Raw genomic sequence first — 27200 nt, forward strand, 5'->3', positions numbered from 1 at the left:
TGGCCCAGGAGGTCCCTTCCAACTCTACGATTCTATGATTCTATGAAGCAAATCAGATAAAATCTCATGGAACAATAACAGAGCAAAACTTAGCTTTAGAACACAGGAACTGAACTGGAGGCCAGAGCTCAGAGCAGAGAAATCACCAGCAACCCTACAGGGCGTCGGCTGCCTTATATCCACTCAGAGATTCCGGATGTCCAATTGCAATCCACCTGTTCAGGTAACAGGCTTCTCCCATCCAAATCAGTTTCACCACCTCCTTTCACCAGCAGAGGGAGTTCATCGGACATTAAAGGTGAATGAGAAAATGAGCTCACAACAAATGGTCAATGGAGCAGATCTGTATTCTTCCAACCGAGGCTGAAAACCCCTAAGTTGTTTCCTATAGAATGATCGATCCATGTCCCTTGTGATGATGTTGTGGCTGCTGTCCTATCTCGTGTCGTTTGGATGTATAGATGTCTTGATGTCTTGGCAGAATCTCTCTGGCTGTTTCTCTCAGTCTCTTTATACAGAGGCATGTAACCTATTTTTAGACTTAACAAGTGTCCCTCATTCAGTATTTACATAAAGGGTAAGAATGGAGATGAGATTATTATAGCATTACTTGATTATTTAAACTATTTGCATAGTTTTTCCCTCTCTGCTTTAGAAGTCAACAGACTGGCTGCATAACACAATGCATAATTAGCATATCAGCAAACATCAGTAGTGATTTAAGGATAAGCGCACAATAAAAGTCAGTATTCCAGGCTTACACAAAAAAGTCTGTTTTCTTGACCAACTGGAAATCAACACTTACATTTAACCCCTTCATGACCCAGCCTATTTTGACCTTAATGACCTGGCCATTTTTTGCAATTCTGACCAGTGTCCCTTTATGAGGTAATAACTCAGGAACACTTCAACGGATCTGAGCGATTCTGAGATTGTTTTTTCGTAACATATTGGGCTTCATGTTAGTGGCAAATTTAGGTTGATAATTTTTGCATTTATTTGTGAAAAAATCAGAAATTTGGTAAAAATTTAGAAAATTTCGCAATTTTCACATTTTGAATTTTTATTCTATTAAACCAGAGAGTTATGTGACACAAAGTGGTTACTAAATAACATTTCCCACATGTCTACTTTACATCGGCACAATTTTGGAAACAAATTTTTTTTGTTATGAAGTTATAAGGGTTAAAAGTTGACCAGCGATTTCTCATTTTTACAACAAAATTTACAAAACCATTTTTTTAGGGACCACCTCACATTTGAAGTCACTTTGAGGGGTCTATATGGCAGAAAATACCCAGAAGTGACACCATTCTAAAAACTGCACCCTTCAAGCTACTCAAATCTACATTCTAGTAGATTATTAACCCTTCAGGTGTTTCGCAGGAACTAAAGCAACGTGGAAAGAAAAAATGGACATTTTAATTTTTACAACAAAAATTTTCTTTTAGCATCAATTTTTTCATTTTCACATGGGCAACAGGATAAAATGGATCATAAAATTTGTTGGGCAATTTCTCCTGAGTACACCGATACCTCATATGTGGTCATAAACCACTGTTTGGGCGCACGGCAGGGCTCAGAAGGGAAGGAGCGCCATTTGGCTTTTGAATGGAAAACATGCTGGAATATTTAGCGGACACCATGTCGCGTTTGGAGAGCCCCTGTGTGCCTAAACATTGGAGCTCCCCCACAAGTGACCCCATTTTGGAAACTAGACCCCCCAAGGAACTTATCTACATGCGTAGTGATCACTTTGAACCCCCAGGTGCTTCACAAATTGATCGGTAAAAAAAAATAAGTACTTTTTTTTCACAAAAATTTTCTTTTAGCCTCAGTTTTTTCATTTTCACATGGGCAACAGGATAAAATTGATCCTAAAATTTGTTGGGCAATTTCTCCTGAATATATTGATACCTCATATGTCATCATAAACCACTGTTTGGGCGCACAACAGGGTCCGTAAGTGAAGGAGCGCTATTTGACTTTTTGAATGGAAGATTAGCTCCAATCGTTATCGGACACCATGTCGCGTTTGGAGATGTGTGCCTAAACAGTGAAAACCCCCACAAGTGACCCCATTTTGGAAACTAGACCCCTTATGGATCTTACCTAGATGTGTAGTGAGCACTTTGAACCTCCAGGTGCTTCACAGAAGTTTATAACGCAGAGCAGTGAAAATAAAAAATCATTTTTTTTCCTCAAAAATGATTTTTTAGCACGTTATTTTTTATTTTCGCAAGGGTAACAGGAGAAATTGGACCACAAAAGTTGTGCAATGTGTTCTGAGTACACTGACACCCCATTTGTGGGGGGAACCACTGTTTGGGTGCACGGCAAGGCTCAGAAGGGAAGGAGCGCCATTTGACTTTCTGAAATTAAAATTACCTCTAATCGTTAGCGGACACCATGTCGTCTTTGGAGAGCCCCTGTGTGCCTAAACATTGGAGCTCCCCCACAAATAACCCCATTTTGGAAACTAGACCCCCCAAGGAACTTATCTAGATGTGTGGTGAGCACTATGAACCCCCAAGTGCTTCACAGAAGTTTATAATGCAGAGCCGTGAAAACAAAAAATCATTTTTTTTGCTAAAAAAAATGATTTTTAGCCAGCAATTTTTTTTCCACAAGGGTAACAGGATAAATTGGACGCCAAAAGTTGTTGTCCAGTTTGTCCTGAGTACGCTGATACCCCATATGTGGGTGGGGACCACTGTTTGGGCACACGTCGTGGCTCGGAAGGGAAGTAGTGGCATTATGAAATGCTGACTTTAATGGAATGGTCTGAGGGCATCATGTTACATTTGCAGAGCCCCTGGTGTGCCTAAACTGTGGAAACCCCCCACAAGTGACCCCATTTTGGAAACTAGACCCCCCAAGGAACTTATCTAGATATGTGGTGAGCACTTTGAACCTCCAAGTGCTTCACAAGAGTTTATAACGCAGTGCCGAGAAAATAAAAATTTTTTTTTTTAACTCAAAAAATTATTTTTTAGTGCACAATTTTTTATTTTCACAAGGGTACCAGGAGAAACTGGACCCCAAAAGTTGTTGTCCACTTTGTCCTGAGTACGCTGGTACCACATATGTTGGGGTAAACCACTGTTTGGGCACACGTCGGGGCTTGGAAAGGAGGGAGCACCGTTTGACTTTTTGAACGCAAAATTGTCTGGTATCAATGGTTGCACCATGCTGCGATTAGAGACCCCCTGATGTGCCTAAACAGTGGAAACCCCTCAATTCTAACTCCAACCCTAACCCCAACACACCCCTAACCACAACCCTATCCCCAACACATCCCTAACCCTAATCCCAACCCTAACCATAACCCTAACCCCAACACCCCCCTAACCCTATCCGTAACCCTAATTCCAACCCTATCCCTAATTCCAACCCTAACCCTAATTCCAACCCTAACCCTAATTCCACTCTAACCCTAATTCCAACCCTAACCCTAATTCCAACCCTAACCCTATTTCCAACCCTAACCCTATTTCCAACCCTAACCCTCTTTCCAACCCTAACCCTAACCCTCTTTCCAACCCTAGCCCTCTTTCCAACCCTAACCCTAACCCTAATATAAAAATAAAAATAATTTCTTTATTTTATTAGTTGATCCTGCCTATGGGGGTGATAAACGGGGGATTTACTTTTCATTCTATTTTGACCACTTTGAGAGTTTATCACAGTGATCAAAATAGAATGAAGGGAAATTTCAGCCGGCGGGCGGACTGCGCATGCGCCCGCCATTTTCAAGATGGCGGCGCCCATGGTCCGGGACCGCGGGACACCGGGAGGCGGAGAGGGACATCGGAGGTACCGGGGGGGTCGGAAGGTGGGGGGAACACAGAGAAGGGGAGGGGAGCCGATAATGATGGCGGCGGCACATTGCCGCCGTCAGTCGGTATCGGGGGCCGATCGGCCCCGTGAGCCGTGGGGGGGGTCGGATCACGGTCTCCAACCATGTCCGATGCTACTGCAGTATCGGCCATGGCTGGACTGTAATATTTCATCAATTTTCATTGATGAAATATTACTATCGCTCTGATTGGCTGTTTCACTTTTAACAGCCAATCAGAGCGATCGTAGCCATGTGGGGGCGAAGCCACGCCCCCTGTGGTGAAGAACAAAGCCCCCTGTATCTGCGGGTCGGGTGACCTTTCAGTGACCTAGGTCACCCGACCCGTAGGGGGGCTTTAAAATCATGATGCCACATAGGCGTCATGGGTCGTTCTGGCACGACTTTTCATGACGCCTACGTGGCGTCAAAGGTCGTGAAAGGGTTAAAGCCAACATACAGATAACATTCTATTCTTCGTTTGCTAAAAAATAGTCGTCTGGTTAATTAAGATACAATGCTGTATATCTTCACAATGCCAAAAGTAAAAAAAAAAAAGTTTAAAAAATATTTTAAAAAATATAAAAGTTCAAATCACCTCCCTTTCAAAATAAAACAATAAAAAAATCAAACACACACGTATTTGTTATAGCCGCGTTCACAATCGCCTGATCTATCAATATAAAAGAGAATTAAATACATAGAAAGACAGAAGATTCGGCACTGCTCCTTAACCTCTAAGCAGTTTCATGACTGCTATTCAAGTCCAAAATCACACACCTGGACCGACCGCCAAACTACCATCCGAACGGGTGCTCAATCCAGAGAAGCAAACATGTAATCTGATTATGTACAAAAGAGAAAAAAAGTGATGGCACTCACCGTTCTGTCATGAAAATTCTTTATTGATTAAAAGGCATTGGCACAGGAGGAACGTACAGAGAGTGGACGGTGGCCATTTCATGCACTTGCGCGTCAACGGTCCTCTCTGTACGTTCCTCCCGTGCCAATGCCTTTTAATCAATAAAGAATTTTCATGACAGAACGGTGAGTGCCATCACTTTTTTCTCTTTTGTACAGAATCATAAATGAGAATTAACCTGATCGCTAAATGTCGTAAAGAGAAAAAATGTCAAAACGCCACAATTACTTTTTTTTCATCGCCGCAACATTAAAAAGCAATAAAGGATGACCAAAAGATCGTATCTGCACCAAAATGGTATCCAATTAAAAATGTCAGCTCGGCACACAAAAAATAAGCCTTCACCCAATCCGACATCATGAAAAATGGAGACACAACGGGTATCGGAAAATGGCGCAATTCTTTTATACTTTACCTAATAAAGATGAGTTATTTTTACTGATACAGCGGGTATGGAAAGTATTCACACCCCTTTAAATTATTAAATTGTTTCATTGCAGTCATTAGGTAAATTCAAAATCATACTATCTATTCCTGACACTGGAGAGGCTTATAAACTTCCGAAGTATATAGATTGAGGTCTGGTATCTGCCAATATGGGGCTAGTTTTCCAACTGTTTTGAATAACATGATACATGATTTTAGGTTGTTTTTTTTTCGTTTAGTCTCGCTTGAGTATAGATCAATATTAAATATTCTACTGATGAGTCGTCTTTGGTGAGGACGATGAAACCCGTAGAAATGAAAGGCTTGGAGAGTGTGTATACGTCACCTCACCCTATATACTGAGACGTGGGTTATGTTTTTTCTATTACTCACTTTCTGACTAACCTTCAGGGGGTGAATTATGGATATAGTTTTATATTTGGAATTAATAAACTTTAGTTTTATCCTTTTGTCAGCAAACATGAGGAATGACAAGAGACAATCCATTTAAGAAGATTCAATTTTGGTTAAAACTATTCGAACATTATGAACATAAAAAAGTCTTCTCCCCTATGTGACATCTCTGATGTTTATTAACAGTTGATTTCCAAGTAAAATATTTCCCACATTATGAAAATGAAAAAGGCTTCTCCTCTGTGTGACTGATCTGATGGCGATCAAGAAGCGCTTTCTGGTTAAAGTATTTCCCACATTCTGAAGAGGAAGAAGTCTTCTCCCCTGTGTGAGTTCTCTGGTGCTTAACACAATATGATTTTCTGCTAAAACATTTCCCACATTTTGAACATGAAAATGGTTTCTCCCCTGTGTGAGTTCTATGGTGAGTAACAAGCAGTGATTTATGTGCAAAACATTTCCCACATTCTGAACAGGAAAAAGGCTTCTCCCTTGTGTGAGTTCTATGGTGAGTAACAAGCAGTGATTTATGTGCAAAACATTTCCCACATTCTGAACAGGAAAAAGGCTTCTCTCCTGTGTGAGTTCTTTGGTGCGTAACAAAATGTGATTTCTTGTTAAAACATTTCCCACATTCTGAACATGAAAAACGCTTTTTTGCTTTAGGAGCAGTTTGTTTTTTAATGCCTCTTTTAATGCCTCTTTTGGGACCTGTTTCATAGGACCAGATGACAGATCTTTGCTGTGAATGGATGATGATATATCTGGAGTAACAGCAATCACTTCAGTTGTATCTTGTAGGATCTCAAGATCATCAGATTTAAAAGTTGAAGATGTCAGCTGTCCCTCTGATCTCCTGGTACAGTCATCTGCTAAGATAAAAAACAATTATTATTTATTAATAAAATATCCTTGAGTTTTATAATTTTGAACATTTCTACTTAGCTTGCCATTTTTATGGACAGTTTATGTAAAAGCTTTAATTATTTACCAAGACAATGACAGTTCACAGTCTAAAGGGGGTTTTACACATAGCAGTATCGCTAACAATATTGCTATAACGTCACTGATTTTGTGACGTTATAGCGATATTGCTAGCGATATCGCTATGTGTGATACTTACCTCCGACCGGCTCCCCCGCTGTCCATCGCTGATCGCGCGAGATCGGGCGGCTCCATTTCTCGTCGTCAGCTTCCTGCTGGGGCTTCCTGCTGTGACGACGAGCGACGCGTGGAGGCGGGCGGGAGGACGTCAGGATCGCTGTGTCTGAAAGGTGAGTATCGTGCACTGCGTCGCTGCTGCATCGCTGTGAGGTCTGCCTGTGTGACAGCTCACTAGCGATGCACCAGCGATCCTGACCGGGTCGGATCGCTGGTCGGATCGCTGGTGCATCGCCAAATGTAAAAGGGCCTTAATAGAAAACCTTGTTGGATGAGCCAGTAGTGTGTGGTGTTCAACTGTTTGTTCATTCTGCCTCCCAAATATCGAATTAAAAGAAACCAATCAATGTTATGTAGGCGAAAATAATACCACTTCTCATCTCACAAAAAACAAGTCCTCACTCAGGTCCATCATCTGTCAATGGAAAAACAGAGGTTCCCACACTATTAGTGGCTCAAAGGCTGCTGAAAAGCAACAAGGTTTCTATAAACCAATCCAGCAACATCCGCTCTCACTTCGGAGTCTTGCAGTGTGCGCAAACAACATTTAGCATCCCTGTATTTAGCAATACTATAGTGAGAAGAATCCACTTAATTTGTGGTGTCTCCTGGAGCACAATCTGGGCACTATGTGCTGGGTAAGAAAATGGCAAATGTGTAATTTTCACTCTCCAACATCCATTGCGTGTTAATTTCTGGAAAGTGGCTGTGGAGTCACAATATTCACTCCTCCTAAGGATTATAACCCTCAGTGAATTAATTAATAACATGGAATCACTTTATAGGGATTTCGACTATTCTGGTTTTCTGTCATTTAGTTATATTAGGGTTTCTGCATATGGTGTGTCCAATCTCATCTGGGATCTGTTCCTGCTGTCCAGCTGGAGTAATCTGCTCCCTACTTCAGCCAATTGGAAAGTACCACACCCTACTAAAGCACAAAGCACATGGCCGGAATCTGCCAGATACAGCGCTGTTCTCCTCTGGTTCAGTCCTCTGTGCTCAGCTTGCGGCTTGTGTATTTATTTCCTGTTGTGACCGTGGCCCGTTTACTGACTACTCTTGTGTCTTCTGATTCTGTATTCTGTCCTTCTAGTTCTGACCCGGCTACCTGACTATTCTTCTTGCCATCTAACACCACAGAATAGCAGGTAACACCATGGTCCAAGCCTAGGGGTCCCAGTGTAAGTCCAGATTCCATGTAAGGGTGTTAAAGGGCGATGAGCAAGGCAATCCTTGGGATATGGAAAGCAGAGAAGATAGAGCCAAGCATGTTCATGGTGGACATCTTTTGAGCTGCCAGGTGACCATGAACAGTGCTCCCAATACATTGTGTCTGCAAATTATTCCAGCAAGATCTGCATTCAAATAGCTAAATGGCACTCCTTCCCTTCTGAACACTGCCATGTGCCCAGACAGTAGTGTACAACCGTATGTAGGGTATAGTGCGAAGCTGGAAAATAATTTGTAAGATCAATTTGTTTCCTATTATCCTTTGTGAAGAATTCCAAACTTACCACCACATAAAGTGACACACGTCAGATATTAATAATGGGGCCTGATTAGGAACTACTGAAATGATCAAACTCCACCAGTAATAAATGAGTAACTAGTGGTGAAACCTCTCTGGTGTAATTAGAGTATGGGTCTCGGAGACTTCACAATCTATACTATCGTAAGCGCCAATAATATTTTCTGTCAGATGAGTTTCAAGAAGAAATATTAGGCATTTAAAGAGAACTGTGTATAAGGCCGGTTTCACACGTCCTGATATTTCCGGTACCGTAAAAAATGGTACCAGAGATGTCCATTTGTGTAATACTTGTGGCACATGTGTGACAACCGTGTGCCACCCGTGTACAGCATCAGTACCACATGGATGGCCACATGGAAGAAGCGGTACAGTAAGCGCTGTTCCCCGGTGGCGGGTGCTGAAGACGCTCTCATCATTCTCCTCTGCTCTGCCGGCGGGGAGAATGATGAGAGTTATATTAAAGTCAGAATTATGACAGCAGGTGGCGGCTTTTGGGACTATTACTCCCATCAACCTACACCTGCTGCTCCTAAGTACAGTGACATCAGGAGTGGATGACGGGAGTATTCCTCACCCGCCGCCTGCGCTATAACTAAATAAATGAATGAAAAAAATGGTGTGGGTTCCCCTGTATTTTCTATAACCTCTCTGGCAAAACTCACAACTGGGGGCTGCAACCCTCAGCTGTTAGCTTCAGCAAGGCTGGTTATCAAGAATAAATAATTTAAAAAACAGCGTGGAGTTCCCCTCCATTTTTGACAACCAACCTTGCTAAAGCTGACAACTGGAGGGCTGGTATTCTCAGGCTTGTAAGGGGCCATGGATATTGACCCCCTGCCTAAAAATAACAGCCCACAGCTGCCCAGAAAAGGCATCTATTAGATGCACCAATTCTGGCGCTTTGCCCGGCTCTTACCACTTAGGTGTTGGTGAGTATAACTGTGTTTGTTATTTCTGAAAAAGGAAAACTGTTTTGTTTTATTTCTAATAAAAGACTTTATTCTGGCTGTGTCTTTATTTACCATGTAACTATGGGGTTTGTAATGGATAGACACCTTTCCATTACTAAGCCGTGGGCTTGATGTCACCTGACAATAAGAGGGTGACATCAACCACACAAATATACAAATATGAACCCCACTTGCCACCGCTACAGGACAAGTGGGAAGACCCAGGAGAAGCGTCGGAGTTGGCGCATCTAATAGATGTATCTTTTCTGGGCAGCTGCGGGCAGGTTACTGTTGAATCTATATTTGTAGTTTTCAGTTAATGAGATTCTCGTGCTTCAGGGTGGGGTTGTGGGAGTGGCTCTGGGGCGGGGCTGTGGGCGGGGCTTTATGTGGTGCTCTGTGTACATATTCATCTGTATTGGCTTATGACACTAATTCCTTCAGTGACCTGCCCCCTATTTTACATAAAAAATTACATCCAGAAAAATGGCAGCGCCTGCACAGAACCATCTATAAGTAAGAGATAGATGCTACTGGACAGGTGCCGCCAGTGTCATTTGTAAATTTTTATTTTCTAAGCCTCACAATAGCCACAATATTATAGGCATTGTCAAGAATAATATCAACATTATTATATGCATTATGTAATAATGGGGGCAGGTCAGTGAGGGATCAGCGACCTGTCATAAGCCAATACAGATGAATATGTAATCAGAGCACCACATAAAGCCCCGCCCACACCCCCTCCCCAGAGCACGAGAATCTCATTAACTGAAAACTACAAATACAGATTAAACAACAACCACAAGACGGATTTCATCACCAGGTATCATTGTAATCAGTATAACGGCGCTGACCTGACAGTGTCTGTAGGTTACTGTGCACAATCCTGCTGACAGGCTCCCTTTAAATTTAGATCTTAGGCATTTGAAAGCAGCAATGGAGAGATTTTTTTCAAGACTATCAGGGAGTTACAGACTCACATTAGGCAGGAAGGCCGATCCCACCACAATCAAACTATCATACAGAATGAACAGGTTAAAAAAAGACGCAGAATAAAAAATTATGTTACATCCCCAACAACAACATATGTACAAGTTGCACTCATTTATGGTGGACCATTGGAGCCACTGTGAGTCCTGACCAGAAGAGTAGAGAAAGTATTAGCGCCCCCATTTCAGGAGAGATTGTGTAGTTATCTGAATTCCTTAGGATGGAAAACATAATGGAATTCATGACGTTTAGTAAATCTATGACACCAGGGCTGGAGCCAACACATCTCCTGCAGGTGTGGATAAATGTATATTACAGCCATCAGCCACGCACAGCTTAGAGATATATCATGGCACAGGTGGAATGTTTGTCCTGGAGATTATCACAATCCTCCTTGAAGTTAGTTGGTTTTAAAAGAAATTGAAATTTCAGGCTAAAGGGAAACTCTGTTATTGTACAGAAAATTCACACTTACCGTATTTTTTGCACCATAACACGCACCTAGGTTTTAGAGGAGAAAATTAGGAAAAACAAATTGAATCAAAAAATGTGGTCAATTCTGTACTTAATATCCCCTATCCTGGTATATATGGTCCCCTCCTCCCCATTCTGATACACTTGGCCCCCTCATCCCTACCCTGGTATGCAAGGCCACCTTATCCCTATCCTGGCATGCATGGATCCCTCATCCCTATAGTGGTATGATTGGCCCCATCCCCATCCTCGTATGCATGTATCCCTCATCCCTATCCTGGTGTGCATGGTCCCATCCCCATCCTGGTATGCAGGGCCCCCCATCTAATCCTAGTATGCATGCCACCTCATCTCTATCCTGGTATGCATGGCCCCATCATCCCTATCCTGCTATGCAGGGCCCCATCTCATCCTGGTATGCAGGGCCCCCATCTCATCCTGGTATGCAGGGCCACCATCTCGTCCTAGTATACATGGTCCCATCTTGTCCTAGTATACATGGTCCCATCCCTATCCTGGTATGCAGGGTCCCCTATCTCGTCCTGGTATGCATGGTCCCATCAGCCCTATCCTGGTATGCATGGCCCCATCCTTATCCTGGTATGCATGGCCCTGTAGGAGGAAGGACCAGAACAATAAAGGCAACAGTGTCTGTGGGCCGTAACCATTGGAACTGCCACTAGTGTGGCAGGGGGACAGAGAACCTGACCGGGACAGACCTGTGACCTCTGCTGCAAAGGGTGTGTCTGATATAAAAAGGGGGGTGTGCCGGAACCTGGGGTTTCTGGTGGGAAGACAGGAGGTGCAGCAGAGGAAAGTTTGCTCCCTCCCAGCAGGTAACACTACTGACGACAGACTGCGCTTGTGTGCGCACCCCCCAATATCCAGCAACAGCACCAGTGACCGCTTACCGCTGCCGGACGCCGACCCTACATGACCGCAGGCAGCAAGCGCTGACCGTACTGTGCAACGCTTGACAGCAGACAGTGTAGAGTTCACGGCTCCCGTCGGAGACTTTGACTTTACATCCGCGGCTGCAGCCTTGATACCAGAAGCCTCCACCTCATCTGCCGAAACAACAGCCACCGGTACCTGGACATACAGCAGCCCACCAAAAGGTCCTGGACTCTTCTTCACCGCTAAGAGAGAGTGCCTCCGGTTCATCCAGGACCGCTTCCTCAACGTGACGCGCCATCTGTGGCGCCATCGTGGAATCTTTCAACCACCTCCCTTCGGACGACAGAGTCTGATAAGTTGAACCCTACTGTTTTTTCCTCTCCCGTCATTAGCAATTCTTTTTTCGTTGTTACCATTGTTGACAGGTGAAGTCAAGCTGTCACTGCATAATACTGAACTTCCACATACTTGTCCGCGCAAAACTTTTGTGCATCTTGTATATATTAACTCCCTGCATGGGGAAAGCATTGTTATCTTTTTCTCTGGTTATAAAAAGACACCCGTTAACACTTGCTCTGCCCCCTGCTCGTCACTGCATCCAACGCACCTGCTGGTAACCTACAGCCCCATCTTGTCCTGGTATGCAGGGTCCCATACCTATAAGTGGCCCCCACCCCCATTCCTATCCTGGTATGCATGGCCCTATCAGAAAACAGTAAAAAACAAACCATTACACTTACCTACCCGGTGCTCCCTTGCAGCCTCTTGCTCCGGTGCCAGTAACTGCTTTATGCTTGTAAGCAGCGCTGGGAACAGTGCGTATTCATGAATATTCATTTCTCTTAAGTAACGGCACATGTGACCACTGGTAGCAGCAGGAAGCTAGTTGCTGACACTGTGCGCTACTGAAGAGCAATGAATACTCACTGCCCTTTGCGTGCACAGTCCTGGCATCTGTGCTCTGCTTGTGAGCAGCACATGACGTCCCTGCCAAGTGCTGCTTACAAGCATATAGCAGTTGCTAGCACCGAAGCAGGACGCTGTGAGGAAGCGCGGGGTAGGTAAGTGTAATGGTTTGCATTTTTAATGTTTTCTGATGGGGCCATGTGTTATGATTAGGTAACCGAGCAGGATAGCTGGGGAATAGGCTAGGCAACCAGATAACCAGAAAGGTTGGTAACTAAGAAGATTGCAAGATTGCAGACCCCAAAACTGACAACACAACTAGAATTAGCCATGGGACGTACCTACGAGGCCCTAGATGCCTCGGCACAGCCAAAGAATTAACTAAGCCTAAAGCAAGAAAGGGGAAAGCTAAACTGCCCCGGAGTAGAACCCCAAAGGAATAGATAGCCCCGAACATATATTGCCGATGAGAAAAGATGAGGCACAAAACACAGGTAGAAAATAGAGTAAGCAAATGATGGGGCCCAAACTATCTAGATAGAACAGGACAAGAAAGATACTGTCTGCAATCACGCAAAAACCCTAAGAAAAATCCAACACGTATGATATGCAAAAATACTGAGGCCACACGACTTGTCCCCCACTAGATCAGAATTCTGGTGTGAACTGGAAGCAAAACAAAAGATACTGACATAGCAGGGGATTAGCAATACTGAACACACTGATATGAGCTGTGGCATATGGAACAAGGTCCTGTTATGAATGGGTCACCGAGGAGGAAAACTAAACAAGCTAAGTCACAGATAACCAAAGACTTTGGTAACTATGCAGATTGCAGACCCCTGACCCTAACCACACAACTAGCAGCAGCCGTGGAGCGTTCCTACGATGAATCTAGATGCCTCGTCACAGCCGGAGGACTAAATAAGCCTAAAGCAAGAAAAGGGGAAAACTAACTGCCCCAGAGCAGACCCCAAAGGAATAGACAGCCCCCACACATGTATTGACGGTGAAACAAGATGAAAACACAAACACAGGCAGGAAAATAGGTTGAGCAAACGATGGGACCCAAACTAACTAGAAAGGACAGGAAAGGAAAGACTGTCTGCAATCTGCCCAAAAACCCTACAAAATAATGTCCAACACTTCTGATAAAATTAACCCTGAAGACACTAGACTTCTCCCACTATATCAGCTGTTATCATGAGTCACCGAAGGAGGAAAAAAACAAAATACCAGCTAAGTCCAGAAAAACCAGAGAGGTTGGCAGGTATCGGATTGCAGACCCCTGAACCTATCCACAACAACTAGCAGTAGCCGTGGGGGGTTCCTACGGTGCCCTAGACCCCTCGATCACAGCCGGAGAACTATATAGCCTAAAGACAGAAAGGGGAAAAACTAAACTGCCCCAGAGCAGACCCCAAAGCAATAGGCAGCCCCCAACATATAATGACGGTGAAGCAAGATGAAAACACTAACACAGATAGAAAGATAGGTTGAGCAAATGATGGGGCCCAAGCTAACTACATTGGACAGGATAGGAAAGCTGCTGTCTGCCATCTGCAAAAACCCTATCAAAATGAGCCAACCGACTGATAGGAAAAACAGGCCCTGAAGTCGCTAGGCTTCAAAAGACTATATCAGCACTCAGGTATATTCTGAAGACAGAACAAAATATCAACAGATCAGAGACAAAAATGGAATTCAGCTCACCCCTGGCCGGGGATGGCAGAACTCCCAAAAAACAAGGCAAAACAAAAAACAAAATTGAAGAGTACAAAGCAGAGCAGAAAAAACTTAGCTTTGAGATGCAGGAATCAGACTGGTCTCCAAGAATCCAGCAGGAAAATCACCAGCCAGGAAGAAGGGCGTCGGCAGCCTTATATCCAGTCCTCAATTCCAGCCACCCAGTCATCATCTAGCTGCCCAGGTGTTTGGTAATCAGTCTCACTACCTTCCTTCACTAGAGGAGGGAGTTCATCAGACCTCAATGGTGAAGGGAAAAATCAACTCACAACAATCAGCACTCTGAAATATTCTGAGACAGAGCAAAAAAGAGGCCAATCTAATAAGGGACAAAAAGCAAATTGGCAAATACAGATAAACAAGAGTGGAAATTCAGCACAGCCCCAGCCGGGGCTGGCTGACCACACAAAAAACTGAATAGACAAACAAAATCAAGTGTGAACATTAGCAGAAACACTTAGCTTGAGATGACTGGAACAGAGCTGAAAACCAAAACCTGAAAAGCCAGAAGGAATCACCAGCACCAGAATAGGGCGTCGGCTGTCTTAAATACAGTCTGAGATTCCAGAGATCCAATCGTTATCCTCATCATGAGGTGGCAGATCTCTACTAATTAAATCAACCTCACTACCTCCTGTTACCACCAGAGGGAGCCCGGAAGGAGAACTCACAACTGATAGACCAGAAAATGAGTTCACAACAGGGTCCAGCACAGGTCCCCGCAGGGAACAAGGCTGAACTAACACCTGCAAAGCAGAAATCAGAGAAAGGCAAAAACTGGATCAAATGCAAAAAGATTCCAGCAAACAAATGACTTATCTGAACGATGCAGGATCAAGCAGGGGGCAGGCAGACTTCCAAATGCACAGGAAGAAACCAAATCACCAGCAACAATTGAGGGAAGGTTGCTCACTTAAATCTTCCCAGTCTGTAACACCTGACCTCCAATCATCATCTTCAGGTGATTGACTTTTGTCAACCCGACCAGCTCCATTACCTGCAGCAACCACCAGAGGGAGCCCAAACTCAGAAGCCAGGTCACAAGTGTTCACAACAGCCATGCATACCAGGATGGGGATGGGGGTGTGGGCCAATTATAAGGATGGGGCCATGCATACCAGGACTGGGTTTGGGGGGGGTAATCAGATCAAGACACTATTATTAAAGAGAAATGAATATTCATTGTCCTCCAAGCCCATGGGCATGGAATGCAGTGAATATTAATTTCTCTTTAGCAGCGGGAACACGAGTTTGCCGCAGCCACCGGCTCCAGCCTCCTGTGACCATCTGCCGTTCCCCCACCTTCCCACCACATCCAGAGCCGGTACATCCAGACTATAAGACTCACCCCCCCATTTTCCTCAAGCGTCTTATAGTCCTAAAACTACGGTAGTTTTAACACAAATTGAAAAGTGGGGATAAAGGGAAATTAGTTATTGCACAGAAATTCACACGTACACACACGGCTCCGCTCCGTACACCTCGTACACACACGGCTCCGCTCCGTACACCTCGTACACACACGGCTCTGCTCCGTACACCTCGTACACACACAGCTCCGCTCCATACACCTCGTACACACACAGATCCGCTCTGTACACCTCGTACACACGCGGCTCCGCTCCGTGCACCTCGTACACACACGGCTCTGCTCCGTACACCTCGTACACACACGGCTCTGCTCCGTACACCTCGTACACACACAGCTCCGCTCCATACACCTCGTACACACACAGATCCGCTCCGTACACCTTGTACACACACGGCTCCGCTCCGTACACCTCGTACACACACGGCTCCGCTCCATACACCTCGTACACACACAGATCTGCTCCGTACACCTCGTACACACACGGCTCCGCTCCGTACACCTCATACACACACAGATCCGCTCCGTACACCTCGTACACACAGGGCTCCGCTCCGTACACCTCGCACACACGGCTCCGCTCTGTACACCTCGTACACACACGGCTCCGCTCCGTACACCTCGTACACACATGGCTCCGCTCCGTACACCTCGTACACACATGGCTCCGCTCCGTACACCTCGTACACACACAGCTCCGCTCCGTACACCTCGTACACACAGGGCTCCACTCCGTACACCTCGTACACACACGGCTCCGCTCCGTACACCTCGTACACACACGGCTCCGCTCCGTACACCTCGCACACACGGCTCCGCTCTGTACACCTCGTACACACACGGCTCCGCTCCGTACACCTCGTACACACGCGGCTCCGCTCCGTACACCTCGTACACACGCGGCTCGGCTCCGTACACCTCGTACACACACGGCTCCGCTCCGTACACCTCGCACACACGGCTCCGCTCCGTACACCTCGTACACACACGGCTCCGCTCCGTACACCTCGTACACACGCGGCTCCGCTCCGTACACCTCGTACACACGCGGCTCGGCTCCGTACACCTCGTACACACACGGCTCCGCTCCGTACACCTCGTACACACGCGGCTCCGCTCCGTACACCTCGTACACACATGGCTCCGCTCCGTACACCTCGTACACACACGGCTCCGCTCCGTACACCTCGTACACACAGGGCTCCGCTCCGTATACCTCGTACACACGCGGCTCCGCTCCGTACACCTCGTACACACATGGCTCCGCTCCGTACACCTCGTACACGCACGGCTCCGCTCCGTACACCTCGTACACACAGGGCTCCGCTCCATACACCTCGTACACACGCGGCTCCGCTCCGTACACCTCGCACACACGCGGCTCCGCTCCGTACACCTCGTACACACATGGCTCCGCTCCGTACACCTCGTACACGCACGGCTCCGCTCCGTACACCTCGTACACACAGGGCTCCGCTCCATACACCTCGTACACACGCGGCTCCGCTCCGTACACCTCGCACACACAGGGCTCTGCTCCATACACCTCGTACACACACGGCTCTGCTCCGTACACCTCGTACACACACGGCTCCGCACCGTACACCTTGTACACACACAGCTCCGCTCCGTACACCTCGTACACACACGGCTCTGCTACATCCACCCTGTAAACCCCTCCTGACCCCACACAGAAACTTCCCCTCATCCAGCACCATGACAACCAGCACAGCAGAGTCCTGCCCACACTGAGGCTCCTGATCATGTGACCCCTGACTCCTCCCCTCCTGTGACCTCATCACAGGTCCTGTGCGCACAGAGCAGCTGTAGAAATCTCCGGCCTCGGGGGTCTCACCAGACTTCGCTCTTTTCTTGCAGGGGCCGCAGTGGATTTCATCCCGGATCCATAGAGCTGAATAGAGGAGCGATGTTCCTTCACTCTGATGGGAATTGATGGTGACGTTTGTCCAACGTCCACGTTACCGAGTAAATCCCCCCAGGACTGCAGCCGGTAAAGACCCCGATATCCACAGGTGTCCCCTCTAATTGGGGGAAAGGGATAGAAAAGCCTCTTATCCCGAGGGGAAACCCTGTACATGGAGACATCGGCCTCAGATCTCTCCTGTCCTGTTCTTCCAGAAAAGCCTCAAACTTCTGTGTGAGACTCAGAGCTGAGATCTAACGGGAGAGAAGATTCCAGTGCGGGGAACACGGGAAACCTTCATATAGACGGCCGGTGGGGATGGAGGCAGTGACCGACTCTGGCCACATCTGTCTCTAGAGCCGCAGTAGAAGATGAAGATGTCGTCCTCATCATGAAGGAGTTATTTCTCATGTCGCGTGTAATGAATATCTCCTGCAGTATTGCTAATGCCGATTCCAGTGTCGGTAATGAGACGAGAATTAGCGTTATGGAAGATGAGTCTATGAGGAACGTGTTCAGCTGCCGACTCCGAGGAGGAAACTGCTTGTTGTCTGTGGCCTAAATATATAGGTTTTATTAGTAGATGTCAGGGGAGAAAACTAAACCCTGTAAGATAATAAATCTCCTCATATGTTTCCCTTATTATCTCCAGTAATTGTATTATTACACAGGATTCTTATGATGTTACATCGGATCATCTTCTTCTCATTCAGGTCTCTACAATATCGGATCCTCTCAGTGAAGATCTTCTACAGAAGAGAATTTTCCTGATTTACCCATCAAGGATGGCTATGGACAGAGACAAGATGGCGGAGAGGATGTTACACCTCACCCTAGAGATCCTCTTCCGTCTCACTGGAAAGGTGAGAGATTCTGATGACGTCACATTACATCATTCTTATCTATGGGAATAACAGATGGACAGAACTGGAGAGGTGAGGACTCTGGGAATGTCTGTAGTGAGATTTATTAATGTGTCTCTCCATAACCAGGATTACACAGTGGTGAAGATCTCTAGTGATCGCTGTCAGAACCCTGTGTCTGAGGGATGTGGAGGACCCCTGAGCCCAATCACGGGGCCTCCACCTCACCCCCTGATCCATGAGGACATCAATGACCAGAAGATCCTAGACCTCACCTACAAGATGACTGAGCTGCTGACTGGAGAGGTGACACTGCTGGGAATGCTGGGACATTATACAGTAACACTATGAAGGGATCGGGGGATGACGGTATCATTGTATGTGTCAGGTTCCTATAAGGTGTCAGGATGTCGCTGTCTATTTCTCCATGGAGGAGTGGGAGTATTTAGAAGGACAAAGAGATCTGTACAAGAACGTCATAATGGAGGTTCCCCAGCCCCTCACATCACCAGGTAATAGACAGGACTAAATACACACGGCCTATAATTATCTGTATGTAGAGAATGAATTCAGTCCCTGTATGTGTTTCCTCCAGATCTATCCAGTAAGAGGACAACACCAGAGAGATGTCCCCGTCCTCTTCTTCCACAGGACTGTAACCAAGAAGATCCCAGTGCTCCTCAGGATCATCAGGTAGATGGAGAGAAGGTGTCAGGAGATCTCCCCTATGATGTGTAGACGGCTGTGAAGGTCTTGTGCTCAGTCTTGTTTTATCCACCAGGATTATATGTTTTATACTTGTGTAATGAGAACGGTGGAGATGGCAGGATTAGAGCTGATCATAGATGGGACTTCTCCATCTGTCGGTGACTTTTACAATATTTGTTTCAGGGTGAAGATCTGACCCATATTAATACTACAGAGACATATGTGAGGGGTGATGAGTGGTGTAAAGAGGAGATTCCCACATATGACTACGCAGGTGAGTAGTAACCACTGAATGCAGAGAAGTCACAGATTCCTCTCAGTCACCAGCTGTGGCTGCTTTATCGATGGTGTAGTCCGGCCGTATTACCATGATCACCATTTTGCCTCCACCCAAAACTGTTCAAATGACTTTGGGCAGTGAAAGCGCTTTTCTATAGAACTTACAACCTGGAGGATCCACCTACCCCCTGGTATTAGTGTGAGGGTGATCCCTTAAAGCAAGATCTATATGATTGCTTGTACCTGACCCAATATAGGCCGAGTGCGCACTTAAAGAGTCACACTGAACACAGAGTTAGATGTCTACTCCTTTCTCAGCAAAGGCTTGCACAGAACTGAAGTTTATTCTCAAGACAAAGAGACAGGAAATGCGCGTCACATAATCTCCTGAGTAACCAGTGTCAGTCTATGATAGGTCCATTTCAGCTTCACTTCCATATATGGTATCCAGTATCTCAGCTTCTGCATTCCAGGGATTCCTTCCAGGGTGTTGTCTGAAGACACAGACGCCATCTTGCTACACCATATGTGAACTGACTTATATAAGGGTTAATAATTGATTTAATTAGCCATTCTCTCCTTCACATTAGAAGACGCTGACCGTTACCTGCCCAGATCTGTAACGATAAAGCCAAATGACAGCGAACGTAGAATGTGCTGATAAGATAGAAAATCGCTTGAAGAAAAATATGTGCTCTATATGGTACTCTGATTACATATTCATCTGTATTACATGCAGCAAAATGTCACCGGTGATGGCGGCGCCTGCGCAGTAGTATCTATAAGTAAGAGATAGAGGCTACTGCGCTGGCGCCGCTGGTGACATTTTGCTGGATGTAATTTTTTTTCTAAGCCTCACAATAGCCACAATATTTTAGGCATTATCACCAATAATATCAACACTATTATATGCATTATGTAATAATGGGGGCAGGTCAGTGAGGGATCAGCGACCAGTCATAAGCTAATATAGATGAATATGTAATCAGAGCACCACATAAAGCCCCGCCCACATGCTGCCCACAGCCACACCCCAGAGCACGGGAATATCATTAACTGAAAACTACAAATACAGATTAAACAACAACCACAAGACGGATTTCATCACCAGGTATCATTGTAATCAGTATAACGGCGCCGACCTGACAGTGTCTGTAGGTTACTGAGCACAATCCTGCTGACAGGTTCCCTTTAAGACATCTCAGCTCTGCACTATTATACACAGTTCTCTTTAAATGTGTAATATTTCTTCGTGAAACTCATCTGACAGAAAATATTGGACCTTACAATAGTTTAGATTGTGACGTCACCGAGCCCCATACCCTAATTACCCAGAGAGGTTTCACCACTAGCTGCTCATTTATTACTAATGGAGACTGTGGAGTTTGATCATTTCAGTAGATGTTATTGTCTATAGTCACAGTGTTTGATTACAGTAGTGTCCAAAATCCTCTGATTTAACCTCTTCCTGCAGCCAGTTTTGTGTTCTTAATCAGGCCCCATTATTAATATCTGACGTGTGTCACTTTATGTGGTGATAAATTATTCACAAAGGATAATAGAAAACAAATGGATCTTACAAATTATTTTCCAGCTTCTCACTATACCCTACATACGGTTGTACACTATTGTCTGGGCACATGGCAGTGTTCAGAAGGGAAGGAGCGCCATTTAGCTATTTGAATGCAGATCTTGCTGGAATAGTTTGCAGACACAATGTATTGGGAGCACTGTTCATGGTCACCTGGCAGCTCAAAAGATGTCCACCATGAACATGCTTGGCTCTATCTTCTCTGCTTTCCACATCACAAGGATTGCCTTGCTCATCGCCCTTTAACACCCTCACATGGATCTGGACTTACACTGGGACCCCTAGGCTTGGACCATGGTGTTACCTGCTATTCTGTGGTGTTAGATGGCAAGAAGAATAGTCAGGTAGCCGGGTCAGAACCAGAAGGACAGAATACAGAATCAGAAGACACAAGAGTAGTCAGTAAACGGGCCACGGTCACAACAGGAAACAAATACACAAGCCGCAAGCTGAGCACAGAGGACTGAACCAGAGGAGAACAGCGCTGTATCTGGCAGATTCCGGCCATGTGCTTTGCACTTTAGTAGGGTGTGGTACTTTCCAATTGGCTGAAGTAGGGAGCAGATTACTCCAGCTGGACAGCAGGAACAGATCCCAGATGAGATTGGACACACCATATGCAGAAGCCCTAATATAACTAAATGACAGAAAACCAGAATGGTAGAAATCCCCATAAAGTGATTCCATTTTATAAATTAATTCACTGATGGTTATAATCTATACACACGTGGTCAAAAGTGTTGGTACCCCTCGTATAATGACAGAATAACCCACAATGGTCACAGAAATAACTTGAATCTGACAAAAGTAATAATAAATAAAAAATCTATGAAAATGAACAAATGAAAGTCAGACATTGCTTTTCAATCAAGCTTTCACAGAATGTGTAAATCGCGGTGTTCACTAATTTGCATCACAGGTGTCTACAGTCTTGGAATCAGTGAGTGGCCTGTATAGAGGAGGCTACAGATCCTCACTGTGCTGTCTGGTGACATGGTGTGTATCACACTCAACATGGACCAGAGGAAGTGAAAAAGAGAGATGTCCCAGGAGATTAGAAGGAAAATTATAGACAAACATATTACAGGTAAAAGTTATAAGACCATCTCCAAGCAGCTTCATATTCTTGTGACTAAAGTTGCACATATTATTCAGAAATGTAAGTGTGGCACCCCTGAGGCTTGGTCGCCACAGAGGTACTGCACCTTCTCTTAATTTGTGGTACCCCACCATCCAGGTAAGGTGGGAGCTCTCAACCACACTCCACATCTGCACCCCACACACAGGATAGTTCAGCAGAGACTCATCCATGCTTTATGCTGGTAAGGTAGCAGAGCACCTTTCGTGGTCCCTGGCTTCGTAACACGAGATGTGCTGGGAGATGGGTGGAGTTAGATATACAAAAGAAGGGGAAAGTGTAGGATTTCAGGTCAGTCTGGTAAGAGGGCAGGCGGAGTAGGAGAGTCACTCAGAGAGGAGTGAGAATCCCTGGAAGAAGGGATGGAGGAAGGAGTGCTGCAGCTGCCCCATTGATCTGGGCCAGCTGGCACGGGAAAGGAAGAAAGGAGAAAGACGTAGACCTGTAACTGCAGTTTCCATAAGAAAGAAGGATAAAGTATGGAACGAAATAGAAGGGAACAGAGAGGACGTGGGATAGAGAGAGAGAACCCAGCCTATAGGTTCCAGCGCAAGGCCGGGGCCTGGTCCCCGAGGTTGTACGAACACTTATGGTTCTGCAGCAGTCATCGGTGGAGTAGTGGGCTGTAAATGCACTACTCCCATCATAGACTTGGGACACAACAGCAACATGGATGCAGAGAGCCAGGACCTCAGAGTAGAGGATCCCTGATCAGGCTACAGCTGTCTGTCATACAAGTAAGGGTCTTAGGAACCCGGGACAAGAGGCACTTCAGAGTAACTTAGGACAGGAGTACTTCACAATTAAAGGCACGATAGAGGAGACGTTCAGGAAGGCACATGTTGGCGGAGTGTTGGAAGAGAGCATTCCATCTTGCCTGGAGGTTGACTGAGTCTCTGACCCAGAGGACACAGTGCGGAGGCAGGCACCTGGGTGCACTACAGACTGTGAGTAAAGCCTTGGAACTACAATCTCTGGTGTCCTCCATTCATCCTGAGCCAACACACTCAGCCCTGCTACATCTGGGCACCAGCATCTACACTGCCCTGGGACTACAGTTCCACCTGTGGGGAGCTGCTCCATCTATGCTGCACACACCATCAGTCCCAGAGGATCTGCATGCAGCGTCGGCTTAACACCATACTTGCCGAACACCACAGGTGGCGTCACAAACTATTCACATAAATCACTACAACAACCACCCCACTATTGGGCGCCCAGGGCCACGGACCGGGTCACTGCTGCTGTGACACATCCCCCTGAAATCGGCCCGGTACCGAGTACCCCACAGCCCTGGGAGGGCGACCCATAAGCTCCATAGGACTGTAGCCAACCTCCCTGGATGTGGCCGCAGGAGGAAAATTGATGACAAATCAAAGAGACAGATAATATGAATGGTAATATAGCCCAGAAAAACTTGTAAACAGATTAAAGGTGAACTTCAAGCTCAAGGAACATCAGTGTCAGATCACACCATCCATCGTGGTATGAGCCAAAGTGGACTTCATGGGAGACGACCAAGGAGGACACCATTGTTGAAAAAAAATCATAAAAAACAGACTGGAATTTGCCAAACTACATGTTGACAAGCTACAAAGCTTCTGGGAGAATGTCCTATGGACAGATAAGACAAAAATGGAACTTTATGGCAAGGCACATCAGCTCTATGTTCTCAGGTGGAAAAATGAAGCATATCACATATCACATATCACATATCATATCCCTACTATGAAACATGGAGGAGGATCTGTTACGTTCTGGGGCTGCTTTGCTGCATCTGGCACAGGGTGTCTAGAATCTGCAGGGTACAATGAAATCTCAAGACTATCAAGGGATTCAAGAGAGAAATGTGCTGCCCAGTGTAAGAAAGCTGGTCTCAGTCGCAGGTCATGGGTCTTGCAACAGGATAATGACACACAATACACAGCTAAAAACATGCAAGAATGGCTAAGAGGAAAACATTGGACTATTCTGAATTGGTCTTCTATGAGCTCTGACCTAAATCCTAATGTTCATCTTTGGAAAGAGCTGAAACATGCCATCTGGAAAAGGCAACTTTCAAAGATGAGACAACTGGAGCAGTTTGCTCTTGAAGAGTGGGCCAAAATACCTGTCGAGAGGTGCAGAAGTCTCATTAACAGTTACAGGAATCATTTTATTTCAGCAATTGCCTCAAAAGGTTGTTCAACAAAATATTTTACTTAAGGGTACCATCATTTCTGTCCAGGCCCATTTCAAGAGTTTTATTTTTTTTAAATTCGGTGGAAGCATGGATGAAAAGCAATGTCTGACTTTCAGTTGTTCATTTTCATAGATTTTTGATATATTATTACTTATGTCAGATTCAAGTTATTTCTGTGACCACTGTAGGTTTTTGTGTCATTAAATGAGGGGTACCAACAATTTTAACCACGTATGTAGGAGGAGTGAATATTTTGACTCCACAGCAACTTTCTGGAAATTAACACGCAGTGGATGTTGGAGTGAAAATTACACATTTGCCATTTTATTACCCAGCACATAGTGCCCAGATTGTGCTCCAGGAGACACACACCACAAATTAAGTGGGTTCTTCTCACTATAATATTGCTAAATACAGGGATCCTAAATGTTGTTTGCGCGCACTGCAAGACTCCGAAGTGAGAGCGGATTTTGCTGGATTGGTTTATGGAAACTTTGTTGCTTTTCAACAGCCTTTGAGCCACTAATAGTGCGGGAACCTCTGTTTTTCCAATGACAGATGATGGACCTGAGTGGGGACTTGTTTTTTGTGAGATGAGAATTGGTATTATTTTCGCCTACATAACATTGATTGGTTTCTTTTTATTCGATATTTGGGAGGCAGAATAAACCAACAGTTGAACACCGCACACTACTGGCTCATCCAACAAGGTTTTCTATTAGACTGTGAACTGTCATTGTCTTGGTAAATAATTAAAGTTTTTTACATAGCTTGCCATTTAATGGACAGTTTAAGTAGAAATGTTAAAAACTCAAGGATATTTTATTAATAAGTAATAATTGTTTTTTATCTTAGCAGATGACTGTACCAGGAGATCAGAGGGACAGCTGACATCTTCAATTTTTAAATCTGATGATCTTGAGATCCTACAAGATACAACTGAAGTGATTGCTGTTACTCCAGATATATCATCATCCATTCACAGCAAAGATCTGTAATCTGATCCTATGAAACAGGTCCCATCTTCTGATTCATTACTGAGTAATAAGGGAACGCAAAGTCACAAAAGAGGCAATAAAAAACAAACTGCTCCTAAAGCAAAGGAGTCATTCTCATGTTCAGAATGTGGGAAATGTTTTACATGGAAATCACATTTTGTTGCACACCAGAAAACTCACACAGGGGAGAAGCCTTTTTCCTGTTCAGAATGCGGGAAATGCTTTACACTGAAATCAGATTTGGTTAATCACCATAGAACTCACACAGGGGAGAAGTCTTTTTCCTGTTCAGAATGTGGGAAATGCTTTATACAGAAATCAAATTTTGTTACTCACCAGAGAACACACACAGGAGAGAAGCCTTTTTCCTGTTCAGAATGTGGGAAATGTTTTAACCGGAAATCAAATTTGATTATTCACCTTAGAACTCACACAGGGGAGAAGCCTTTTTCCTGTTCAGAATGTGGGAAATGTTTTACACTGAAATCAGGTTTGGTTAATCACCATAGAACTCACACAGGGGAGAAGCCTTTTTCCTGTTCAGAATGTGGGAAATGTTTTATACAGAAATCACATTTTGTTACACATCAGAGAACTCACACAGGGGAGAAGCCTTTTTCCTGTTCAGAATGTGGGAAATGTTTTAACCGGAAATCAAATTTGGTTAATCACCATAGAACTCACACAGGGGAGAAGCCTTTTTCCTGTTCAGAATGTGGGAAATGTTTTAACCAGAAATCAGATTTGGTTAATCACCATAGAACTCACACAGGGGAGAAGCCTTTTTCCTGTTCAGAATGTGGGAAATGTTTTAACCAGAAATCAGATTTGGTTAATCACCATAGAATTCACACAGGGGAGAAACCTTTTTCCTGTTCAGAATGTGGGAAATGTTTTAACCAGAAATCAGATTTGGTTAATCACCATAGAACTCACACAGGGGAGAAGCCTTTTTCCTGTTCAGAATGTGGGAAATGTTTTATCCAGAAATCAGATTTGGTTAATCACCATAAAACTCACACGGGGGAGAAGCCTTTTTCCTGTTCAGAATGTGGGAAATGTTTTGCACATAAATCACATTTTGTTAGACACCAGAGAACTCACACAGGAGAGAAGCCTTTTTCCTGTTCAGAACGTGGGAAATGTTTTAACCAGAAATCAGATTTGGTTAATCACCATAAAACTCAAGTAGTAAGGGGGCTGTATTACTTGTCAAAAAGAAATCTGACAGGTGCCACGCCCCTATAAAAGTGTATCAAACCTGCCCCTTTTATACAATTTGATATCAAATTGTTATAAAAGGGTCGTGTTTGATATACTTTTATATCAATTTGCTATAAATTTGATATAAAAGGTATCAGGACGAAATATTTATATGTCCAATTATTTTCTCTTTTATAGGCCTTTAAATAAAGTAGAATAAAAGTAGAATAAAAGGGTTGTTATTAGTGTTGAGCATTCCAATACTGCAAATATCGGGTATCGGCCGATATTCGCTGTATCGGAATTCCGATACCGAGTACCGATATTTTTTCAATATCGGATATCGGAATCGGAATTTCCCATAATGCAATGAGCCACTGTTGTGGCTCTGATTGGCTGCCAAAATGACGTCATCATGATGCGCGGTCTGTGCCGGTGGTCTGTGCCGACTGTCCGGGGGTCTGTACCGGCCTGCCGGGGGGCTGTGCCGACTGTCCGGGGGTCTGTACCGGCCTGCCGGGGGGCTGTGCCGGCCTGCCGCTGGTCTGTGCTGACTGTCCGGGGGTCTGTGCAGGCTGCGGGGGTCTGTGCAGGCATCGTACGATGGGACTACAAGTCCCATCGGGCGATGCCTGCTACCATGACAGTGATTGACACATTAGCCAATGATGGGACAGTAGTAGT

General features: G+C 45.0%; 2 protein-coding genes across 2 annotated transcripts in view; both read left to right on the forward strand.

The window, feature by feature from the left end:
* Positions 1–26973, forward strand: part of LOC141077983 (uncharacterized) — an 86440-nt gene extending 59467 nt beyond the window's left edge. Inside the window, exon 5 of the mRNA XM_073564776.1 lies at positions 25422–26973. Coding sequence (XP_073420877.1) covers positions 25422–26561 — 1140 coding nt within the window. The 3' untranslated portion in view covers positions 26562–26973. The remainder of the gene's footprint in view (positions 1–25421) is intronic.
* On the forward strand, positions 17480–19407 carry LOC141077981 (gastrula zinc finger protein XlCGF66.1-like). Its single transcript, XM_073564774.1, has 6 exons — positions 17480–18162; positions 18268–18417; positions 18547–18723; positions 18806–18929; positions 19013–19110; positions 19309–19407. The coding sequence occupies exons 2-6, from the start codon at positions 18340–18342 to the stop codon at positions 19405–19407; spliced, it is 576 nt and encodes a 191-aa protein (XP_073420875.1). The 5' UTR covers positions 17480–18162; positions 18268–18339.
* Positions 26974–27200: the final 227 nt, after the last annotated feature.

Source organism: Dendrobates tinctorius, unplaced genomic scaffold (genome assembly GCF_039654945.1).
Source record: "Dendrobates tinctorius isolate UK_male_01 unplaced genomic scaffold, ASM3965494v1 ptg000485l, whole genome shotgun sequence".
In the NCBI taxonomy this organism is placed as follows: domain Eukaryota; kingdom Metazoa; phylum Chordata; class Amphibia; order Anura; family Dendrobatidae; genus Dendrobates; species Dendrobates tinctorius.